Below are 18389 nucleotides of genomic sequence, written 5' to 3'. Positions count from 1 at the left end.
AGTGCTGCACCGCCCTACATCTCCTTCTCTGTCTACCACCTACCTTTCCTCTCCAGTGCTGCACCATCCTACATCTCCGTCTACCACCTACCCATCCTCACCACAGTGCTGCACCGTCCTACATCTCCTCCTCCTCTGTCTACCACCCTACCCGTCCTCTCCAGTGCTGCACCGTCCTATATCTCCTCCTCTATGTCTACCACCCACCCATCCTTTCCAGTGCTGCACTGCCCTACATCTCATCTCTATCACCTACCCATCCTCTCCACAGTGCTGCACCGTCCTACATCTCTGTCTACCACCTACCTGTCCTCTCCACAGTGCTGCACCGTCCTCCATCTCCTTCTGTCTGCTACCTACCCATCCTCGAGTGCTGCACTGCCCTACATCTCCTCATCTGTCTACCATGTACCCGTCCTCACCACAGTGCTGCACTGCCCTACATCTCCTCATCTGTCTACCACCTACCCGTTCTCACCACAGTGCTGCACTGCCCTACATCTCCTCATCTGTCTACCATGTACCCGTCCTCACCAGTGCTGCACTGCCCTACATCTCCATCTCTGTCTACCACCTACCCGTCCTCACCACAGTGCTGCACCGCCCTACATCTCCTCATCTGTCTACCACCTACCCGTTCTCACCACAGTGCTGCACTGCCCTACATCTCCTCCTCATCTGTCTACCACCTACCCGTTCTCACCACAGTGCTGCACTGCCCTACATCTCCATCTCTGTCTACCACCTACCCGTCCTCACCACAGTGCTGCACTGCCCTACATCTCCTCCTCATCTGTCTACCACCTACCCGTTCTCACCACAGTGCTGCACTGCCCTACATCTCCTCATCTGTCTACCACCTACCCGTTCTCACCACAGTGCTGCACTGCCCTACATCTCCATCTGTCTACCACCTACCCGTTCTCACCACAGTGCTGCACTGCCCTACATCTCCTCCTCATCTGTCTACCACCTACCCGTTCTCACCACAGTGCTGCACCGCCCTACATCTCCTCATCTGTCTACCACCTACCCGTTCTCACCACAGTGCTGCACTGCCCTACATCTCCTCATCTGTCTACCACCTACCCGTTCTCACCACAGTGCTGCACTGCCCTACATCTCCTCATCTGTCTACCACCTACCCGTTCTCACCACAGTGCTGCACTGCCCTACATCTCCATCTGTCTACCACCTACCCATCCTCTCCACAGTGCTGCACCGTCCTACATCTGTCTACCACCTACCCGTCCTCTCCACAGTGCTGCACCGTCCTCCATCTCCTCATCTGTCTACCACCTACCCGTCCTCTCCACAGTGCTGCACCGCCCTACATCTCCTCATCTGTCTACCACCTACCCATCCTCTCCAGTGCTGCACCGCCCTACATCTCCTCCTCATCAAAGTTTTACAGCGCGTTCATTATTTTTCTGCCTCTGAATGACTGGCAGGTTGGTGCCGACCAGTGACCGGAGCGCCGCACACCTCACAGGACACTGATCTCTATATTCCGTCTCTCTCAGCTCAGGACGCCGGACGTGACCTTTATATAGTGCGAGATCACGTGACTTGTCATAACCCCTCCCCCTTTCCCATCAGCCAGGGTCTTAAGCCAATCCGTGAACACCCCGTGCGCCCAGTACCAGGAATTCCTATAAATAACAAGTCATCAAATATGTGTCTCTGGACCAATCACTGCGCTCCATTTTGAGAACGAGGCGAGGCACGCAAATTTGACGTCTAGCGAGAGGTGTAGAGAGCCGAGAGAATCCGCGGATCAGGCAGCGATTAGCCGCGCCTGCTGGTGTCAGGCGGCAGCGGGGCAGAGGCCGGCGACACCGGGGCTGAGGCGGGGACATGAGACACGGCGGCGGTGAGTGTGCGGTGTGCTGTGCTGGAAATGGGGAGAGGCCGAAAGAGTGCTGTAATGTGAGGTGGAAGAGTCACCGAGCGGTATATGCGAGAGACGCTGGTAATAACGTGTATATTATACCCTATACCTCCCCCCCTGTATATTATACCCTATACCTCCCCCCCTGTATATTACACCCTATACCTCCCCCTGTATATTACACCCTATACCTCCCCCTGTATATTACACCCTACACCCTATACCTCCCCCTGTATATTATACCCTGTATGTCCCCCCCCCCCCCCCGGTATATTACAACCTATACCTCCCCCCTGTATATTACACCCTATACCCTATACCTCCCCCTGTATATTACACCCTACACCCTATACCTCACCCTGTATATTACACCCTATACCTCCCCCCTGTATATTATACCCTATACCTCCCCCCTGTATATTACACCCTACACCCTATACCTCCCCCCTGTATGTTATACCCTATACCTCCCCCCCTGTATATTACACCCTACACCCTATACCTCACCCTGTATATTACACCCTATACCTCCCCCCCTGTATATTATACCCTATACCTCCCCCCTGTATATTATACCCTATACCTCCCCCCCTGTATATTACACCCTATACCTCCCCCCCTGTATATTATACCCTATACCTCCCCCCTGTATATTACACCCTATACCTCCCCCCCTGTATATTACACCCTATACCTCCCCCCCTGTATATTATACCCTATACCTCCCCCCCTGTATATTATACCCTATACCTCCCCCCCTGTATATTATACCCTATACCTCCCCCCCTGTATATTATACCCTATACCTCCCCCTGTATATTATACCCTATACCTCCCCCCCTGTATATTATACCCTATACCTCCCCCCTGTATATTACACCCTACACCCTATACCTCACCCTGTATATTACACCCTATACCTCCCCCCTGTATATTATACCCTATACCTCCCCCCTGTATATTACACCCTATACCTCCCCCCCTGTATATTATACCCTATACCTCCCCCCTGTATATTACACCCTACACCCTATACCTCACCCTGTATATTACACCCTATACCTCCCCCCCTGTATATTATACCCTATACCTCCCCCTGTATATTACACCCTACACCCTATACCTCCCCCTGTATATTATACCCTGTATGTCCCCCCCCCCCCCGGTATATTACACACTATACCTCCCCCCTGTATATTACACACTATACCTCCCCCCTGTATATTACACCCTATACCTCCCCCTGTATATTACACACTATACCTCCCCCCTGTATATTACACCCTATACCTCCCCCTGTATATAATACCCTATACCCCCCCCTGTATATTACACCCTATACCTCCCCCTGTATATTATACCCTGTATGTCCCCCCCGGTATATTACAACCTATACCTCCCCCCTGTATATTACACACTATACCTCCCCCCTGTATATTACACCCTATACCTCCCCCCTGTATATTACACCCTATACCTCCCCCCTGTATATAATACCCTATACCTCCCCCCTGTATATAATACCCTATACCTCCCCCCCTGTATATTACACCCTATACCTCCCCCCCTGTATATTACACCCTATACCTCCCCCTGTATATTATACCCTGTATGTCCCCCCCCAGTATATTACAACCTATACCTCCCCCCTGTATATTACACACTATACCTCCCCCCCTGTATATTATACCCTATACCTCCCCCCTGTATATTATACCGTATACCTCCCCCCCTGTATATTATACCCTATACCTCCCCCCCTGTATATTATACCCTATACCTCCCCCCCTGTATATTATACCCTATATCTCCCCCCTGTATATTATACCCTATACCTCCCCCTGTATATTACACCCTATACCTTCCCCCTGTATATTATACCCTATACCTCCCCCCTGTATATGACACCCTATACCTCTCCCCCTGTATATGACACCCTATACCTCCCCCCTGTATATGACACCCTATACCTCCCCCCTGTATATGACACCCTATACCTCCCCCCTGTATATGACACCCTATACCTCCCCCCCCTGTATATGACACCCTATACCTCCCCCCTGTATATGACACCCTATACCTCCCCCCTGTATGACACCCTATACCTCCCCCCCTGTATATGACACCCTATACCTCCCCCCCTGTATATGACACCCTATACCTCCCCCCCTGTATATTACACCCTATACCTCCCCCTGTATATTACACCCTGTACCTCCCCCTGTATATTATATCCTATACCTCCCCCTGTATACTATACCCTATACTTCCCCCCCCCCCTGTATACTATACCCTATACTTCCCCCCCCCCCCTGTATACTATACCCTATACTTCCCCCCCTGTATACTATACCCTATACTTCCCCCCCTGTATATTATACCCTATGCCTCCCCCCTGTATATTATACCCTATACTTCCCCCCCTGTATATTATACCCTATACTTCCCCCCCCCTGTATATTATACCCTATACTTCCCCCCCCTGTATATTATACCCTATACTTCCCCCCCTGTATATTATACCCTATACTTCCCCCCTGTATATTATACCCTATACTTCCCCCCCTGTATATTATACCCTATACTTCCCCCCCTGTATATTATACCCTATACTTCCCCCCCTGTATATTATACCCTATACTTCCCCCCCCTGTATATTATACCCTATACTTCCCCCCCTGTATATTATACCCTATACTTCCCCCCCTGTATATTATACCCTATACCTCCCCCCTGTATATTAGACTCTGTACCTCGTCATCCCTTTGCATTGGGGATGTCACCGCAGGCGCCAGCTGTATAGCGGGGGTGCGGCCCTTGTATCTGGGTACACCGCTGGCCGGGGGTTGTTTGCAGACGCTGATCTAATCGCTGTTCATACAGACTACAGACGTGTGAGATAAGAGGGGAGCGGAGCTGTAATAACCCTATAATGTGTAACCAGTGCGGCCACAGTCCGCAGCCATCACTCCCGCCCTGAGACTTGTGTCCTCCTGTGTGGTGGGAACGGGGTGATGGTGCTGGGGTGGAGATCGCTGCTCTGCCAGATTCTGGCATGTTGGGGGCCTTCGGGGGGGATGGGGGTGTTGGTTTTCATCTGTGTGTGTACGGTGCTCATGCTCAACCTGTCGTATCTTGCCCTGATGGGGGTGTGTGTGTGTCCTGCCCCTGGGGGGTGGGAGGGAGTAGAGGTTTGTCTGCCCCGCTCCTGAGGGTTTTGAAGGGGGTTAGAAGAGGTGCCCCTGAGGTTTGGGAAGGGTGAAGAAGAGGTGCCCCTGAGGTTTGGGAAGGGTGAAGAAGAGGTGTGTGTCTCCCACCCCTGAAGGTTGGGAATGGGGAAGAAGTGTGTGTCTTGTCCCTGAGGGTTGGGAAGGGGGAGGAAGGTCTGTGTCCCGCCCTGGGGATGCTGTGGGAATAGGTCAGCGTGTGTCCCGCCCTTGAGGGTTGGGAAGAGGAAAGAAGAGGTGTGTCCCACCCCAGGGGGAGAGGAGAAGAGATGTGTGACCCACCCCGGGGGGAGAGGAGAAGAGATGTGTGACCCACCCCGGGGGGAGAGGAGAAGAGATGTGTGTCCCGCCCCGGGGGGGAGAAGAGATGTGTGTCCCGCCCCGGGGGGGGAGAAGAGATGTGTGTCCCGCCCCGGGGGGGGAGAAGAGATGTGTGTCCCGCCCCGGGGGGGGAGAAGAGATGTGTGTCCCGCCCCGGGGGGGAGAAGAGATGTGTGTCCCGCCCCGGGGGGGAGAAGAGATGTGTGTCCCGCCCCGGGGGGGAGAAGAGATGTGTGTCCCGCCCCGGGGGGAGAAGAGATGTGTGTCCCGTCCCAGGGGAAACAAGAGGCCTGTGGCCCGCCCCTGGGGGAAAAAGAGGCGTGTGTCCTGCCCTTGAGGGCTGTGTGGTGGAGAAGAGGCGTGTGTCCCGCCCCGGGGGGAGAAGAGGTGTGTGTCCCGCCCCTGAGGGCTGTGTGGTGGAGAAGATGCATGTCCCGCCTCTGAGGGCTGTGTGGGGGAGAAGGAGAAGAGGTGGGTCCCGCCCCTGAGGGCTGTGGGGAAGAAAGGAAGTCTGTTCTGCCCCTGGGGGGGGAGAAGTGTGTGTATCCTGCCTCGGAGGGGAGAAGAGGTGTGTGTAGTCTGCCCCTGAGAGGGGGGAAGGAGAGAAAAGGTGTGTCCCACCCCTGAGGGGGTCTGGGAGAGAGGTGTTCTTTTCCCACCTCTGAGAGAAGAGGTGTGTCATGCCCCTGGCAGGCGGTGAAGTGGTGTGTATCCCACCCCTTGGGGGAGAAGAGGTGTGTATCCCTCCCCTTGGGGGGGGGGGGGGGGGAGAGAAGAGATGTGTATCCCTCCCCTTGGGGGGGGGAGAGAAGAGGTGTGTATCCCTCCCCTTGGGGGGGGGGAGAGAAGAGGTGTGTATCCCTCCCCTTGGGGGGGGGGGGAGAGAAGAGGTGTGTATCCCTCCCCTTGGGGGGGGAGAGAAGAGGTGTGTATCCCTCCCCTTGGGGGGGAAGAAGGGGTGTGTATCCCTCCCCCTGGGGGGGGAAGAAGGGGTGTGTATCCCTCCCCTTGGGGGGGGGGGGAGAAGAGGTGTGTATCCCTCCCCTTGGGGGGGGGGGGGAGAAGAGGTGTATATCCCTCCCCTTGGGGGGGGGGGGGAGAAGAGGTGTATATCCCTCCCCTTGGGGGGGGGGAGAATAGGTGTATATCCCTCCCCTTGGGGGGGGGGGAGAAGAGGTGTATATCCCTCCCCTTGGGGGGGGGGGGGGAGAAGAGGTGTATATCCCTCCCCTTGGGGGGGGGAGAAGAGGTGTATATCCCTCCCCTTGGGGGGGGGGGAGAAGAGGTGTATATCCCTCCCCTTGGGGGGGGGGGGAGAAGAGGTGTATATCCCTCCCCTTGGGGGGGGGGGGGAGAAGAGGTGTATATCCCTCCCCTTGGGGGGGGGGGGGGGGAGAAGAGGTGTATATCCCTCCCCTTGGGGGGGGGAGAAGAGGTGTATATCCCTCCCCTTGGGGGGGGGGGGAGAAGAGGTGTATATCCCTCCCCTTGGGGGGGGGGGAGAAGAGGTGTATATCCCTCCCCTTGGGGGGGGGAGAAGAGGTGTATATCCCTCCCCTTGGGGGGGGGAGAAGAGGTGTATATCCCTCCCCTTGGGGGGGGGGGGAGAAGAGGTGTATATCCCTCCCCTTGGGGAGGGGGGGGGAGAAGAGGTGTATATCCCTCCCCGAGGGGGGGGGGAGAAGAGGTGTATATCCCTCCCCTTGGGGAGGGGGGGGGGGAGAAGAGGTGTATATCCCTCCCCTTGGGGGGAGAAGGGGTGTATCCCGCCCCTCCTGGGGGGAGAAGGGGTGTATCCCGCCTATTGGGGGGGTGAGATGTGCGTGTTTTGCTCCTGAGGGGTGGGAAGTGGTGTGTACATCCTACTCTGGGGAGTAGAGAATAGGTGTGTGTCCCACCACTGAGGGCTTTGTGGGGAGAGGGAAGATGTGTCCCGCCCCTGAGGGCTGTGGGGAAGACACATCTTCTGTTCCGCCCCTGGGGGGAGGGACAGGTGTGTGTGTGTATTTTGCCCCTGAGGGGGGGGGGGGGGGGGAAGAGAGGTGTTTTTGTCCCATCTCTGAGGTGTGTGTCCCGCCCCTGAGGGATGGGGAGAGAGGAGGTGTGTCCTTCCTCTGATGGGTGTTGGGGAGAAGGTGTCCTTCCCCTGAGGTGTGGGGTAGAGGTGTGTTCCGCCCCTGAGGGGTGCGGGGCAGAAGAGGTGTTTCCTACCCCTGAGGGGTGCGAAGAGAGGAGGTGTATCCTTCATCTGATGGATGGGAGGGAGAAGGGGTGGGGTGCAGGGCAGAAGAGGTGTTTCCTGCCCCTGAGGGGTGGAGGGAGGTGTGTGTGTCCCGCCTTTGGGGGGGGGTGTCCCTCCCATGAGAAGTATGGGGGAGAAGAGGTGTGTGTGTCTGTGTGTATCCTTCCCCTGACGGGTGGGGGAGTGTCGCTTGTCTTGCTCACTGTCAGATAATTTCTTTGTGTCAGGAGGTGCCCCCACAGTGTATTATACCGGGGTGATGATGTGTCAGGTGATGGCGGCACAGTGTGTTGTCCCGGGGTGATGATGTGTCAGGTGATGGCGGCACACTGTGTGACCGTGTGTGCTGTCTGATGCCTTTGCTCCACACTCGTATCTGCTGTGCTCTCCTCGGCCGCCGTGTTTGTGGTGTGTTCTGCCTCGCTTGTCCCGGACTGATCCTCTGATCACAGGCGAATTCTCTGGAGGAGGAGGGTGAGGAGGAAGAGAGCGTCAGGAACACAACTCTGTCCTGGAGTTTCATGGGTGCAGTCTGCAGGCGGCGACGGGCCAATCTGTGCACAAAAAGAAGATATAGGAAGTGACCTATGCAGACTGGCCTGTGCCTCACGCCCGGGGCCCCCTGCCGGCCTGTGCCTCACGCCCGGGGCCCCCTGCCGGCCTGTGCCTCACGCCCGGGGCCCCCTGCCGGCCTGTGCCTCACGCCCGGGGCCCCCTGCCGGCCTGTGCCTCACGCCCGGGGCCCCCTGCCGGCCTGTGCCTCACGCCCGGGGCCCCCTGCCGGCCTGTGCCTCACGCCCGGGGCCCCCTGCCTGCCTCTGGCCTGTGCCTCACGCCCGGGGCCCCCTGCCTGCCTCTGGCCTGCGGCCGGCAGGTTACATCCTCTGCTGATCTGCTGCCCCCCTATAATCTCATCAAATTATCCGGTGAGCAGCGGGGGAGGGGATCTGGCAAAGTCAGCGCAGCCCTGGACTCTGCTGCATGGCAATCATGTTAAGTGGTGGCATCGGGTGGACAAGGGGCACCAGACACCATAGCCATGGTGACGGGTCAGGCACTGCTCTATAGCTGTGGTGGGGGGCCGGGCACTGCTCTATAGCTGTGGTGGGGGCCCCGGGCACTGCTCTATAGCTGTGGTGGGGGCCCCGGGCACTGCTCTATAGCTGTGGTGGGGGCCCCGGGCACTGCTCTATAGCTGTGGTGGGGGCCCCGGGCACTGCTCTATAGCTGTGGTGGGCGGCCGGTGTTATGATCTGGTGACCTTGGAGCCGCATGAAACTTTCTCTGGAGTCGGTGGAACCTGTACTGACCGCAAATCCTGAACTAACACCGCAACTAGAAGAAGCCGTGGGGTGTGCCTAACAAACCCTAGACACCTCGACACAGCCGGAGGACTAAATACCCCTATAGATGGAAATAGGAATGCTACCTTGCCTCAGAGCAGACCCCCAAAGGATAGGCAGCCCCCCACGAATAATGACTGTGAGTAGGAGAAGAATAGACACACGCAGGTAGAAAACAGGATTTAGCAAAAGAGGCCACTCTAGCTAAATAGGGAAAGATAGGACAGATTACTAGGAGGTCAGTATTAAAACCCTTCCAAAAATATCCACAGCAGATAATACAAAAAGTTCCACAATCTAACTAAAGACATGGAATGTATATCTGCCACTCCAGAGAATCCAGCAAGACTGAGAAAATACTGACACAATCTAAGCTGGACAAGAAAACACAAGAATAGCACTGAATTGTGAAGCACACAGCATGTGTGCCACAGAAAAAGAAACCAGACACTTATCTTTGCTGCTTTGGCAGAAAGGCAGGAGGAACCAGGCAGAGGTCCAACACCTCCCAACAACAATTGACAACTGGCAAGGACTAATGAATCCTGCACGCCTAAATACCCCAGTCAGAACTGCAATCAGCAGACACACCTGACCAGGACTGCAACTCAGGGGCAACTGCATTACCACCTACAACCACCGGAGGGAACCCAAAAGCAGAATTCACAACAGGCCGGGCTCTGCTCTATAGCTGTGGTGGGGGGGCCGGGCTCTGCTCTATAGCTGTGGTGGGGGGGCCGGGCTCTGCTCTATAGCTGTGGTGGGGGGGCCGTGCTCTGCTCTATAGCTGTGGTGGGGGGGCCGGGCTCTGCTCTATAGCTGTGGTGGGGGGGCCGGGCACTGTACTGTGTTGTTCTGGTGACGCCCGTATGGCAGCAAGTGCGTGAGGCCCATGTTTATTAACCATCGGGGTGCTGGGAGCGGGGCCTGGGGTGTACAGAGGATACTCAGTTGCTGGAGTCTGTGCCGCTCCTCACCCCTCTGTCATGGTCCCATCGCTGCTCCCATCCTCACCTGATTGTGCCGGTGTCGCTCTCTCTGTCTCCGGTCCCGCGCGCGCGCCCTCACTCTCTCCAGTCTTTCGCTCTCCGCTCTGGTGTCGCTTACACACAATTTGTTCTTTTCACCTGGTGACATAAAATAATAATGAGGAGAGTGGCGGTAATTACCAGCGAGCAGCGGCCACGCTCCGCGGCACATTACACACAGCAGAGCCGCATGAATAATACAGGGCAGCGCCAGAGATGTACTGGTGGCATAGAGCGGACCGAGCAGCAACAGTGCCCTGTGCCCCCCCAGCTGCGCTGCCTGAGTGCTCCCCTGCCCCCGGGTTCACTGCCTGAGGTGGATGATGGGGCTCATGCCTGCCCCTCTCTGTGGTGAATGATGGGGGTGATGCCCGCTCCTCTCTGTGGTGGATGATGGGGGTGATGCCCGCTCTTCTCTGTGGTGGATGATGCCCGCTCTTCTGTGGTGGATGATGGGGCTGATGTCGGCTCCTCTCTGTGCTGGATGATGGGGGTGATGCCCGCTCCTCTCTGTGCTGGATGATGGGGGTGATGCCCGCTCCTCTGTGGTGGATGATGGGGGTGATGCCCGCTCTTCTCTGTGGTGGATGATGCCCGCTCTTCTGTGGTGGATGATGGGGCTGATGTCGGCTCCTCTCTGTGGTGGATGATGGGGGTGATGCCCGCTCCTCTCTGTGCTGGATGATGGGGGTGATGCCCGCTCCAGTTTAACCCTTTCTCTCTTTCTCGTAGCCCCTGGATCTCCGCTGAGAGTGCAATGACCAGTCTGGACGGCAGCCATGGAGAGAAATCACGCCAAACCTCTGCCAAGACCACCGCCCCCAAAGTGGAGGTCCATCGTTCTGTGTCCCGAGAGACCCTCACCATCCGCTTCTCGGCTATTGGGACCGAGGAAGAGGAGGAGGAAGAGACCCTCAGTGAGGACATGGACGACCAGAAGGTGGTAACGGCGGTGGAGGCCAGCGAGGACCTCTACTTCGATAGCGCTGCAGACGTGACCCCCAGCCCCGCGGCCTCCCCCGCTGACGCCATGCTCCAGTCTTCATTGCCAACCCTGCTGCCTGCCGCCATGCCACCCCCAGAAGCACCTGGTCAGCCCGGGCCCTTCAGCGCTGTGCCATTACCCCTGTCCTCATCTCACAGCAGCCTGGCCTCCCCGAGCGCGTCCCCTCCCTCCGAGCCGAAGCCATTGCTGGTCTCCTCACCCTCCAAAGTGCTGGCACTGTCCACGGTGGTGCCTGCCATCTCCGGACCAAAGCCGTTCCTGAGCTTGGTCAAGTCTCTGTCCACCGAGGTGGAACCTAGAGAAGCTGTGGCGCCCACCCGGCACCGGCAGCTGATGAAGACCCTGGTGAAGTCTCTGTCCACGGACACGTCCAAGCAGGAGGTGGAAGGCGGCGCACCCCGACCACCCGACTCCAAACTCAACCTTCACCTGTTCAAGCAGTTCACACAACCGCGGGGCAACGGCGGAGACTCCAAGACCGCCCCGTCATCGCCCATCACATCCCCGTCCGACGGACGATCCTTCTTCAAGGTGACTGAGGTGGAGGCCAAGATTGAAGACACAAAGAGGCGCTTTTCCGAGGTGATCTACGAGCCCTTCCAGCTGCTCAGTAAGATCATGGGCGACGAGTCCTCCAGCTACAGGTCCAAAGCGTTGTCCTCCAGCGCCTCCGAGCTGTCCAGCCTCTCCAGCCTCAATGGCCACCTGGAAGCCAACAACAACAACTACAGCATCAAGGAGGAGGACGGGGATGATGAGTGCATCACCGGGCAGGAGAAAGAGGCTGGGAGCAGGGGCCCAGCACTGGCCCTGGACACCTGCTCGCTGTCCGCCCTGGTCAGTAAGGAGGACGAGGAGTTCACCGAGCTTTACTCTGAAGACTTTGACTTTGAGGATGAGGAGGCGGCGGAGGCTCCGGAGGAGGCGGCCGGGGTCTGTGGCACTGCAGACGATGAAGGTGATGAATACGTGGAGGCCCCTGAGGTCCCCGCTCTGGCGCTCTTCCTCCTGGTACTCGCGGTCTATGCCTATCTCCTCCTCCCACTGCCCAGTTACCTGGAAGGCCTGTGTCTGGGAATGGCTGTCGGCTTCATGGCCGCCATCGCCATCATTTGGCTTTTTGCATCTCCTCGTTCTTCACGTGGACGTCTTTGCCGACGCGAGACCCCGGCGGAGCCGCTGAGCATTGTGGAGCCGGACATATGGAAGGTGAGTGCAGCGCATGCTGGAGCATTATGGGGAAGCACGGGGCCCAGTCTCCACGTTGTGCTTGTCTCCTAGGGGTGGATGAACGAGATCCAGAGCTACGACCCTGAGACGTATCACGCCACTTTGACCCAGTCCGTGTACGTCCGGCTGGAAGGTGCCACGCTGCGCCTGTCCAAACCCAACAAGAACGTGTCCCGCAGAGCCACCTTCAACGAAGCCAAACCGGACGTCACCTACATCAGCCAGAAGATCTACGACCTGACGGACTGCAAGGTGAGCAAAGCCCCGAGAGGTCCCACCACCTCAAATTTTCACTGCTGCCATGTTACCAGCCACCTCTCACACACAGGTCCACCTCGTCCCGCACAGCCTGGCACGGAAGCGGCTGTGGAATAAGAAGTATCCCATCTGTCTGGAGCTCGGCCGGCAGGAAGACTTCATGTCCAAAGTTCAGAGGGAGAAGGAGACCACCGATGAAGACAAAGAGGAGACCCTAGCCGAGGGCGGCTCCCAGCAAGATGGCGGCAAGTCCTCCACAGGCAGGAACACCATGGGGGGCCGGGACCAGGTGCTTTACCTGTTCGGGAGGACGGGCCGAGAGAAGGAGGAATGGTTTCATCGGCTGTTGCTGGCCTCCAGGATGAAGAGCGACATGAAGAAAGCCCTGAGGTCAGGTACGTCAGCCACGAGACAGACCTTGTATCATAGGGCATTGTGTATGTTTGATAATACAGCACAAGTGGAATAATAAAACTTAACTTTTACTCATAAATATAGATAAAAGAGAATAAAGTCACCCAAAATATGATAAAAATTGGGGTACAGTCTGATGCAAAAAACCTTAGAGACTGAATAGCCCCAAATAGGATTCCAAACTCCGCATATAGCAACACCTGCGGAATATAGATGGCCCAAGGTACGATATACAAATCTGCTGCAAAAAAAATTATATGTAACTAGCAGCATGAATGCACATACACCTGGTTGCACAAAAGATAATTGATCATCTTTAAACAATGGTGGCACATAAAACAAAAACGTGCCATATAGTAAACAGATATATAGTACTGGAAAAGGAACAATCTCACCAATTCCAACGGTGCGAGCACAGGAGCGCTGAATAGTCCCCGGTCAGGAGTACATCCAGAAATTTGATGGGAAATGACAATGCCCTGTCAATCCCTATGGGGCTACTGATAAGCTATCCCCAAAGCTCCTGCCCTTACAAGGGCAGTCCACAACTACCCCTGCACACACATGCCCTGCACTCTCCCTGTGTCATTGTCCCAACGCGTTTCTTCCAAGCTAATTCATCAGGGGACTGGCTTGTATGAGGAGATAAAGTGCCTTGTGCTATGCTAGAGGACAAAGAGTCCTGCCACCCTCTGTGCTATCTTGCAGAGAATGGAGGGGCGTAGGGCCGGTCTTTAAATAACAAAAGGTCTGATAAAAGACCTGGTGGGGTAATCAATCTAAATAAGTGGCAACCATGAATATGTGACAATGAGCCAATAAACTCTGGGTCAACAGAGATGAAACACCCACTAGCAAATATCAAAATAATAAATAATGTCAAACGCATGCTGTGTTGTATATGCGCTATCATAACCATGACAAATGGAGACTCACTGTTATGTTGGCGTCACACGCCGAGAAACCATGCTCGTGTGCCGGTGAGAGACACACTTCCGTCATGCGCAGTGTGAACCGGAAGTGGCCGCTGCTAGGTAACGCTAAACTGACCGCCGATATAGGTATAAGATATCGGCATTGGCGTTCATTAATAGAAAGTAGCCGACGAGGTACAGACCGTATGTATACGAACCTAGCATTAGCGTCATTATTATAAATAACAAGCTAAACGCTGGCCGGAAGAGGCTGTCACTAGGCAACGCATATCAACAAAAAGTCTGCGGCGGAGTAAAACCAGGGCGCATGCGCGGGATTCATAAAGAGCCGGTAAACAATTGTAACATGTACGTTATATACAAGAAGTTACCGCTGCTAGGTTACAAAGACCCACACACTAACCGCTGGAGATGCTTTAAAGTAACGAACCATGGGCATAAAAAAGCCCACGATGGGAAAATATGCCGGTGCAAAAGAAATGTTATGTGCCGATCAGAATGGGCAGTTACTAGGGAACAATACACCTAAACAACCGGACCAATGTACGATAGGTGTGAGCATGGTCCCCACGTATATGTATATACAGAAGGATCATAAATACACAATATAACTATTATAGCCGCAAAAAATCTAAAAAGCAGCATATAGCAATATAAATAATACCTCTGTAAAAAGTTACCACGAAAAAGATAAACCCCAAACCACAAGACTGTGGAAGATAAAAAATAATAATTATTAATCATGCACATCCAATGGAGAATGTGGGTGACAATAATGGCCATCTATATTCCGCAGGTGTTGCTATATGCGGAGTTTGGAATCCTATTTGGGGCTATTCAGTCTCTAAGGTTTTTTGCATCAGACTGTACCCCAATTTTTATCATATTTTGGGTGACTTTATTCTCTTTTATCTATATTTATGAGTAAAAGTTAAGTTTTATTATTCCACTTGTGCTGTATTATCATTTATATTTCTAGTGGTACTATCTGTTTGTTTTCAGAATTACAGATTTTGCTATTTTTGACATTGTGTATGTTTGCATCAAGAATTTTCACTGAATCCATTCTTCCCTCTACCCTGAAATGTTCCCTGTGCCATCGGCTGCAACACAACCCCAAAGAATGATTGATCCACCCCCATGCTTAATGGTGGGCGAGATGTTCTTCTCCTGAAATTCTGTGCCCTTTTTTCTCCACCTTTGTCCATAGTGGACACAGAGATCTATTTTACCCTCATCGGTCCACAGGACTTGTATTCAAAATGTATCAGACTTGTTTAGATGTTCTTTTGCTTACTTCTGACACTGAATTTCATGATGAGAACGCAGGAGAGGTTTTCTTCTGATGACTCTTCCATGAAGGCTATATTTGTGCAGGTGTCTCTGAACAGTAGAACAATGTACCACAACTCCAGAGTCTGCCTAATCTTTCTGAAGGTCTTTTGCTTTCAAGTGGAGAATCTAATTTGCCTCTCTAGTAATCCTACAAGCAGCTCTCACTGAAATGTTGCTTGGTCTTCCAGACCTTATCTTGACCTCTACTGTTCATGGTAAAGGCCATTTCTTAATTACATAATTACATTTCCAACTGATATATATGTATACCACTGTCCCTCCAGGACCGCTGCTCGCACACAGCCGGCAGGGCAGCCAGTCCGGGATCCTCACCCACAGCCGCAGCAGCAGTAAGGGCAGCACGGATGAAGTCCTGTCCCAGGTCCGCACCAAGGAGCTGCCCACCGGCGTCCGGCAGAAGGTGCTGATGGACTACAGTGTGTACATGGCCCGGTGCATCCCGCAGGAGGAGCCCAGCCCGGGGGAGAGCCCCGTAACTAGCGCCAACAGCAGCCCCACCGCGGCCAAGAAGGTAGAGGGGCCGGAGCTGGGGGCGTAGCGATGTCTGGGGATCGGAGCCCGGCGCGTAGCGATGCCTGTGTGTCGAGCACACATGTCTGTCCTCCCTCCACAGGGCGTCTCTGGACAGGTGGGCGCGGAGCAGGAGGCCCTGGCGGAGCGGGTGGTCCTGGCGCAGCAGGCCTGGGTGAACGCTCTGCTCGGGCGGATGTTCTGGGACTTCCTCGGGGAGAAGTACTGGTCCGATCTGGTGTCAAAGAAGATCCAGATGAAGCTCAGCAAGATCAAGGTGGGTGCACCACTACCCTCATCATTGTCCTGATGTGAGGGGTTAATGGTCTGAGGGCAAAGTCTGCAGGGAGACATTGCTGAGAGGTTTATTCCCTTCCTGGCTCTGTACACTGGGGGTCTCCTCCGAGCTGCTGGCCGCCCCTCCCCCGCTCAGTAAGCCGCTTTTCTCCGGAGATCAGTAGTAAATCCCTGATGTGTGACCACGGTGAGCGCCCCCTGCTGGCTTCTCCCAGCTGCTGACACCTCTCCTGGGGGGTTATATACTGTGTACTGTGACCACGGTGAGCGCCCCCTGCTGGCTTCTCCCAGCTGCTGACACCTCTGCTGGGGGGTTATATACTGTGTACTGTGACCACGGTGAGCGCCCCCTACTGGCTCCCCCCCAGCTGCTGACACCTCTCTCCTGGGGGGTTATATACTGTGTACTGTGACCACGGTGAGCGCCCCCTGCTGGCTCCTCCCAGCTGCTGACACCTCTCTCCTGGGGGGGTTATATACTCTGTACTGTGACCACGGTGAGCGCCCCCTGCTGGCTCCTCCCAGCTGCTGACACCTCTCCTGGGGGGTTATATACTGTGTACTGTGACCACGGTGAGCGCCCCCTGCTGGCTCCTCCCAGCTGCTGACACCTCTCTCCTGGGGGGTTATATACTGTGTACTGTGACCACGGTGAGCGCCCCCTGCTGGCTCCCCCCCAGCTGCTGACACCTCTCTCCTGGGGGGTTATATACTGTGTACTGTGACCACGGTGAGCGCCCCCTGCTGGCTCCTCCCAGCTGCTGACACCTCTCCTGGGGGGTTATATACTGTGTACTGTGATCACGGTGAGCGCCCCCTACTGGCTCCTCCCAGCTGCTGACACCTCTCTCCTGGGGGGGTTATATACTCTGTACTGTGACCACGGTGAGCGCCCCCTGCTGGCTCCCCCCAGCTGCTGACACCTCTCTCCTGGGGGGGTTATATACTCTGTACTGTGACCACGGTGAGCGCCCCCTGCTGGCTCCTCCCAGCTGCTGACACCTCTCTCCTGGGGGGTTATATACTGTGTACTGTGACCACGGTGAGCGCCCCCTGCTGGCTCCTCCCAGCTGCTGACACCTCTCCTGGGGGGTTATATACTGTGTACTGTGATCACGGTGAGCGCCCCCTACTGGCTCCTCCCAGCTGCTGACACCTCTCTCCTGGGGGGTTATATACTGTGTACTGTGACCACAGTGAGCGCCCCCTGCTGGCTCCTCCCAGCTGCTGACACCTCTCTCCTGGGGGATTATATACTGTGTACTGTGACCACGGTGAGCGCCCCCTGCTGGCTCCTCCCAGCTGCTGACACCTCTCCTGGGGGGTTATATACTGTGTACTGTGACCACAGTGAGCGCCCCCTGCTGGCTCCTCCCAGCTGCTGACACCTCTCTCCTGGGGGGTTATATACTCTGTACTGTGACCACAGTGAGCGCCCCCTGCTGGCTCCCCCCAGCTGCTGACACCTCTCTCCTGGGGGGTTATATACTGTGTACTGTGACCACGGTGAGCGCCCCCTGCTGGCTCCTCCCAGCTGCTGACACCTCTCTCCTGGGGGGTTATATACTCTGTACTGTGACCACGGTGAGCGCCCCCTGCTGGCTCCTCCCAGCTGCTGACACCTCTCTCCTGGGGGATTATATACTGTGTACTGTGACCACGGTGAGCGCCCCCTGCTGGCTCCTCCCAGCTGCTGACACCTCTCCTGGGGGGTTATATACTGTGTACTGTGATCACGGTGAGCGCCCCCTACTGGCTCCTCCCAGCTGCTGACACCTCTCTCCTGGGGGGGTTATATACTGTGTACTGTGACCACGGTGAGCGCCCCCTGCTGGCTCCTCCCAGCTGCTGACACCTCTCTCCTGGGGGGTTATATACTGTGTACTGTGACCACGGTGAGCGCCCCCTGCTGGCTCCTCCCAGCTGCTGACACCTCTCCTGGGGGGTTATATACTGTGTACTGTGATCACGGTGAGCGCCCCCTGCTGGCTCCTCCCAGCTGCTGACACCTCTCTCCTGGGGGGTTATATACTCTGTACTGTGACCACGGTGAGCGCCCCCTACTGGCTCCTCCCAGCTGCTGACACCTCTCTCCTGGGGGGGTTATATACTCTGTACTGTGACCACGGTGAGCGCCCCCTGCTGGCTCCCCCCAGCTGCTGACACCTCTCTCCTGGGGGGGTTATATACTCTGTACTGTGACCACGGTGAGCGCCCCCTGCTGGCTCCTCCCAGCTGCTGACACCTCTCTCCTGGGGGGTTATATACTGTGTACTGTGACCACGGTGAGCGCCCCCTGCTGGCTCCTCCCAGCTGCTGACACCTCTCCTG

General features: G+C 55.7%; 1 protein-coding gene across 3 annotated transcripts in view; it reads left to right on the top strand.

Moving 5' to 3' along the window:
- Positions 1 to 1686: 1686 nt before the first annotated feature.
- TEX2 (testis expressed 2) overlaps positions 1687 to 18389 on the top strand; it is a 43024-nt gene continuing 26321 nt past the window's right edge. Inside the window, exons 1-6 of one of the 3 annotated variants that reach the window (XM_077254671.1) lie at positions 1687 to 1873; positions 10785 to 12267; positions 12340 to 12540; positions 12617 to 12941; positions 15515 to 15762; positions 15865 to 16038. In XM_077254671.1, coding sequence (XP_077110786.1) covers positions 10810 to 12267; positions 12340 to 12540; positions 12617 to 12941; positions 15515 to 15762; positions 15865 to 16038 — 2406 coding nt within the window. In that variant the 5' untranslated portion in view covers positions 1687 to 1873; positions 10785 to 10809. Of the gene's footprint in view, positions 1973 to 10784; positions 12268 to 12339; positions 12541 to 12616; positions 12942 to 15514; positions 15763 to 15864; positions 16039 to 18389 lie in introns of all 3 variants that reach the window. The other 2 variants (XM_077254669.1, XM_077254668.1) reach the window with 2 other exon arrangements.

Source organism: Ranitomeya variabilis, chromosome 4 (genome assembly GCF_051348905.1).
Source record: "Ranitomeya variabilis isolate aRanVar5 chromosome 4, aRanVar5.hap1, whole genome shotgun sequence".
NCBI lineage: Eukaryota > Metazoa > Chordata > Amphibia > Anura > Dendrobatidae > Ranitomeya > Ranitomeya variabilis.
This window is presented reverse-complemented; position numbering and strand designations above follow the sequence as displayed.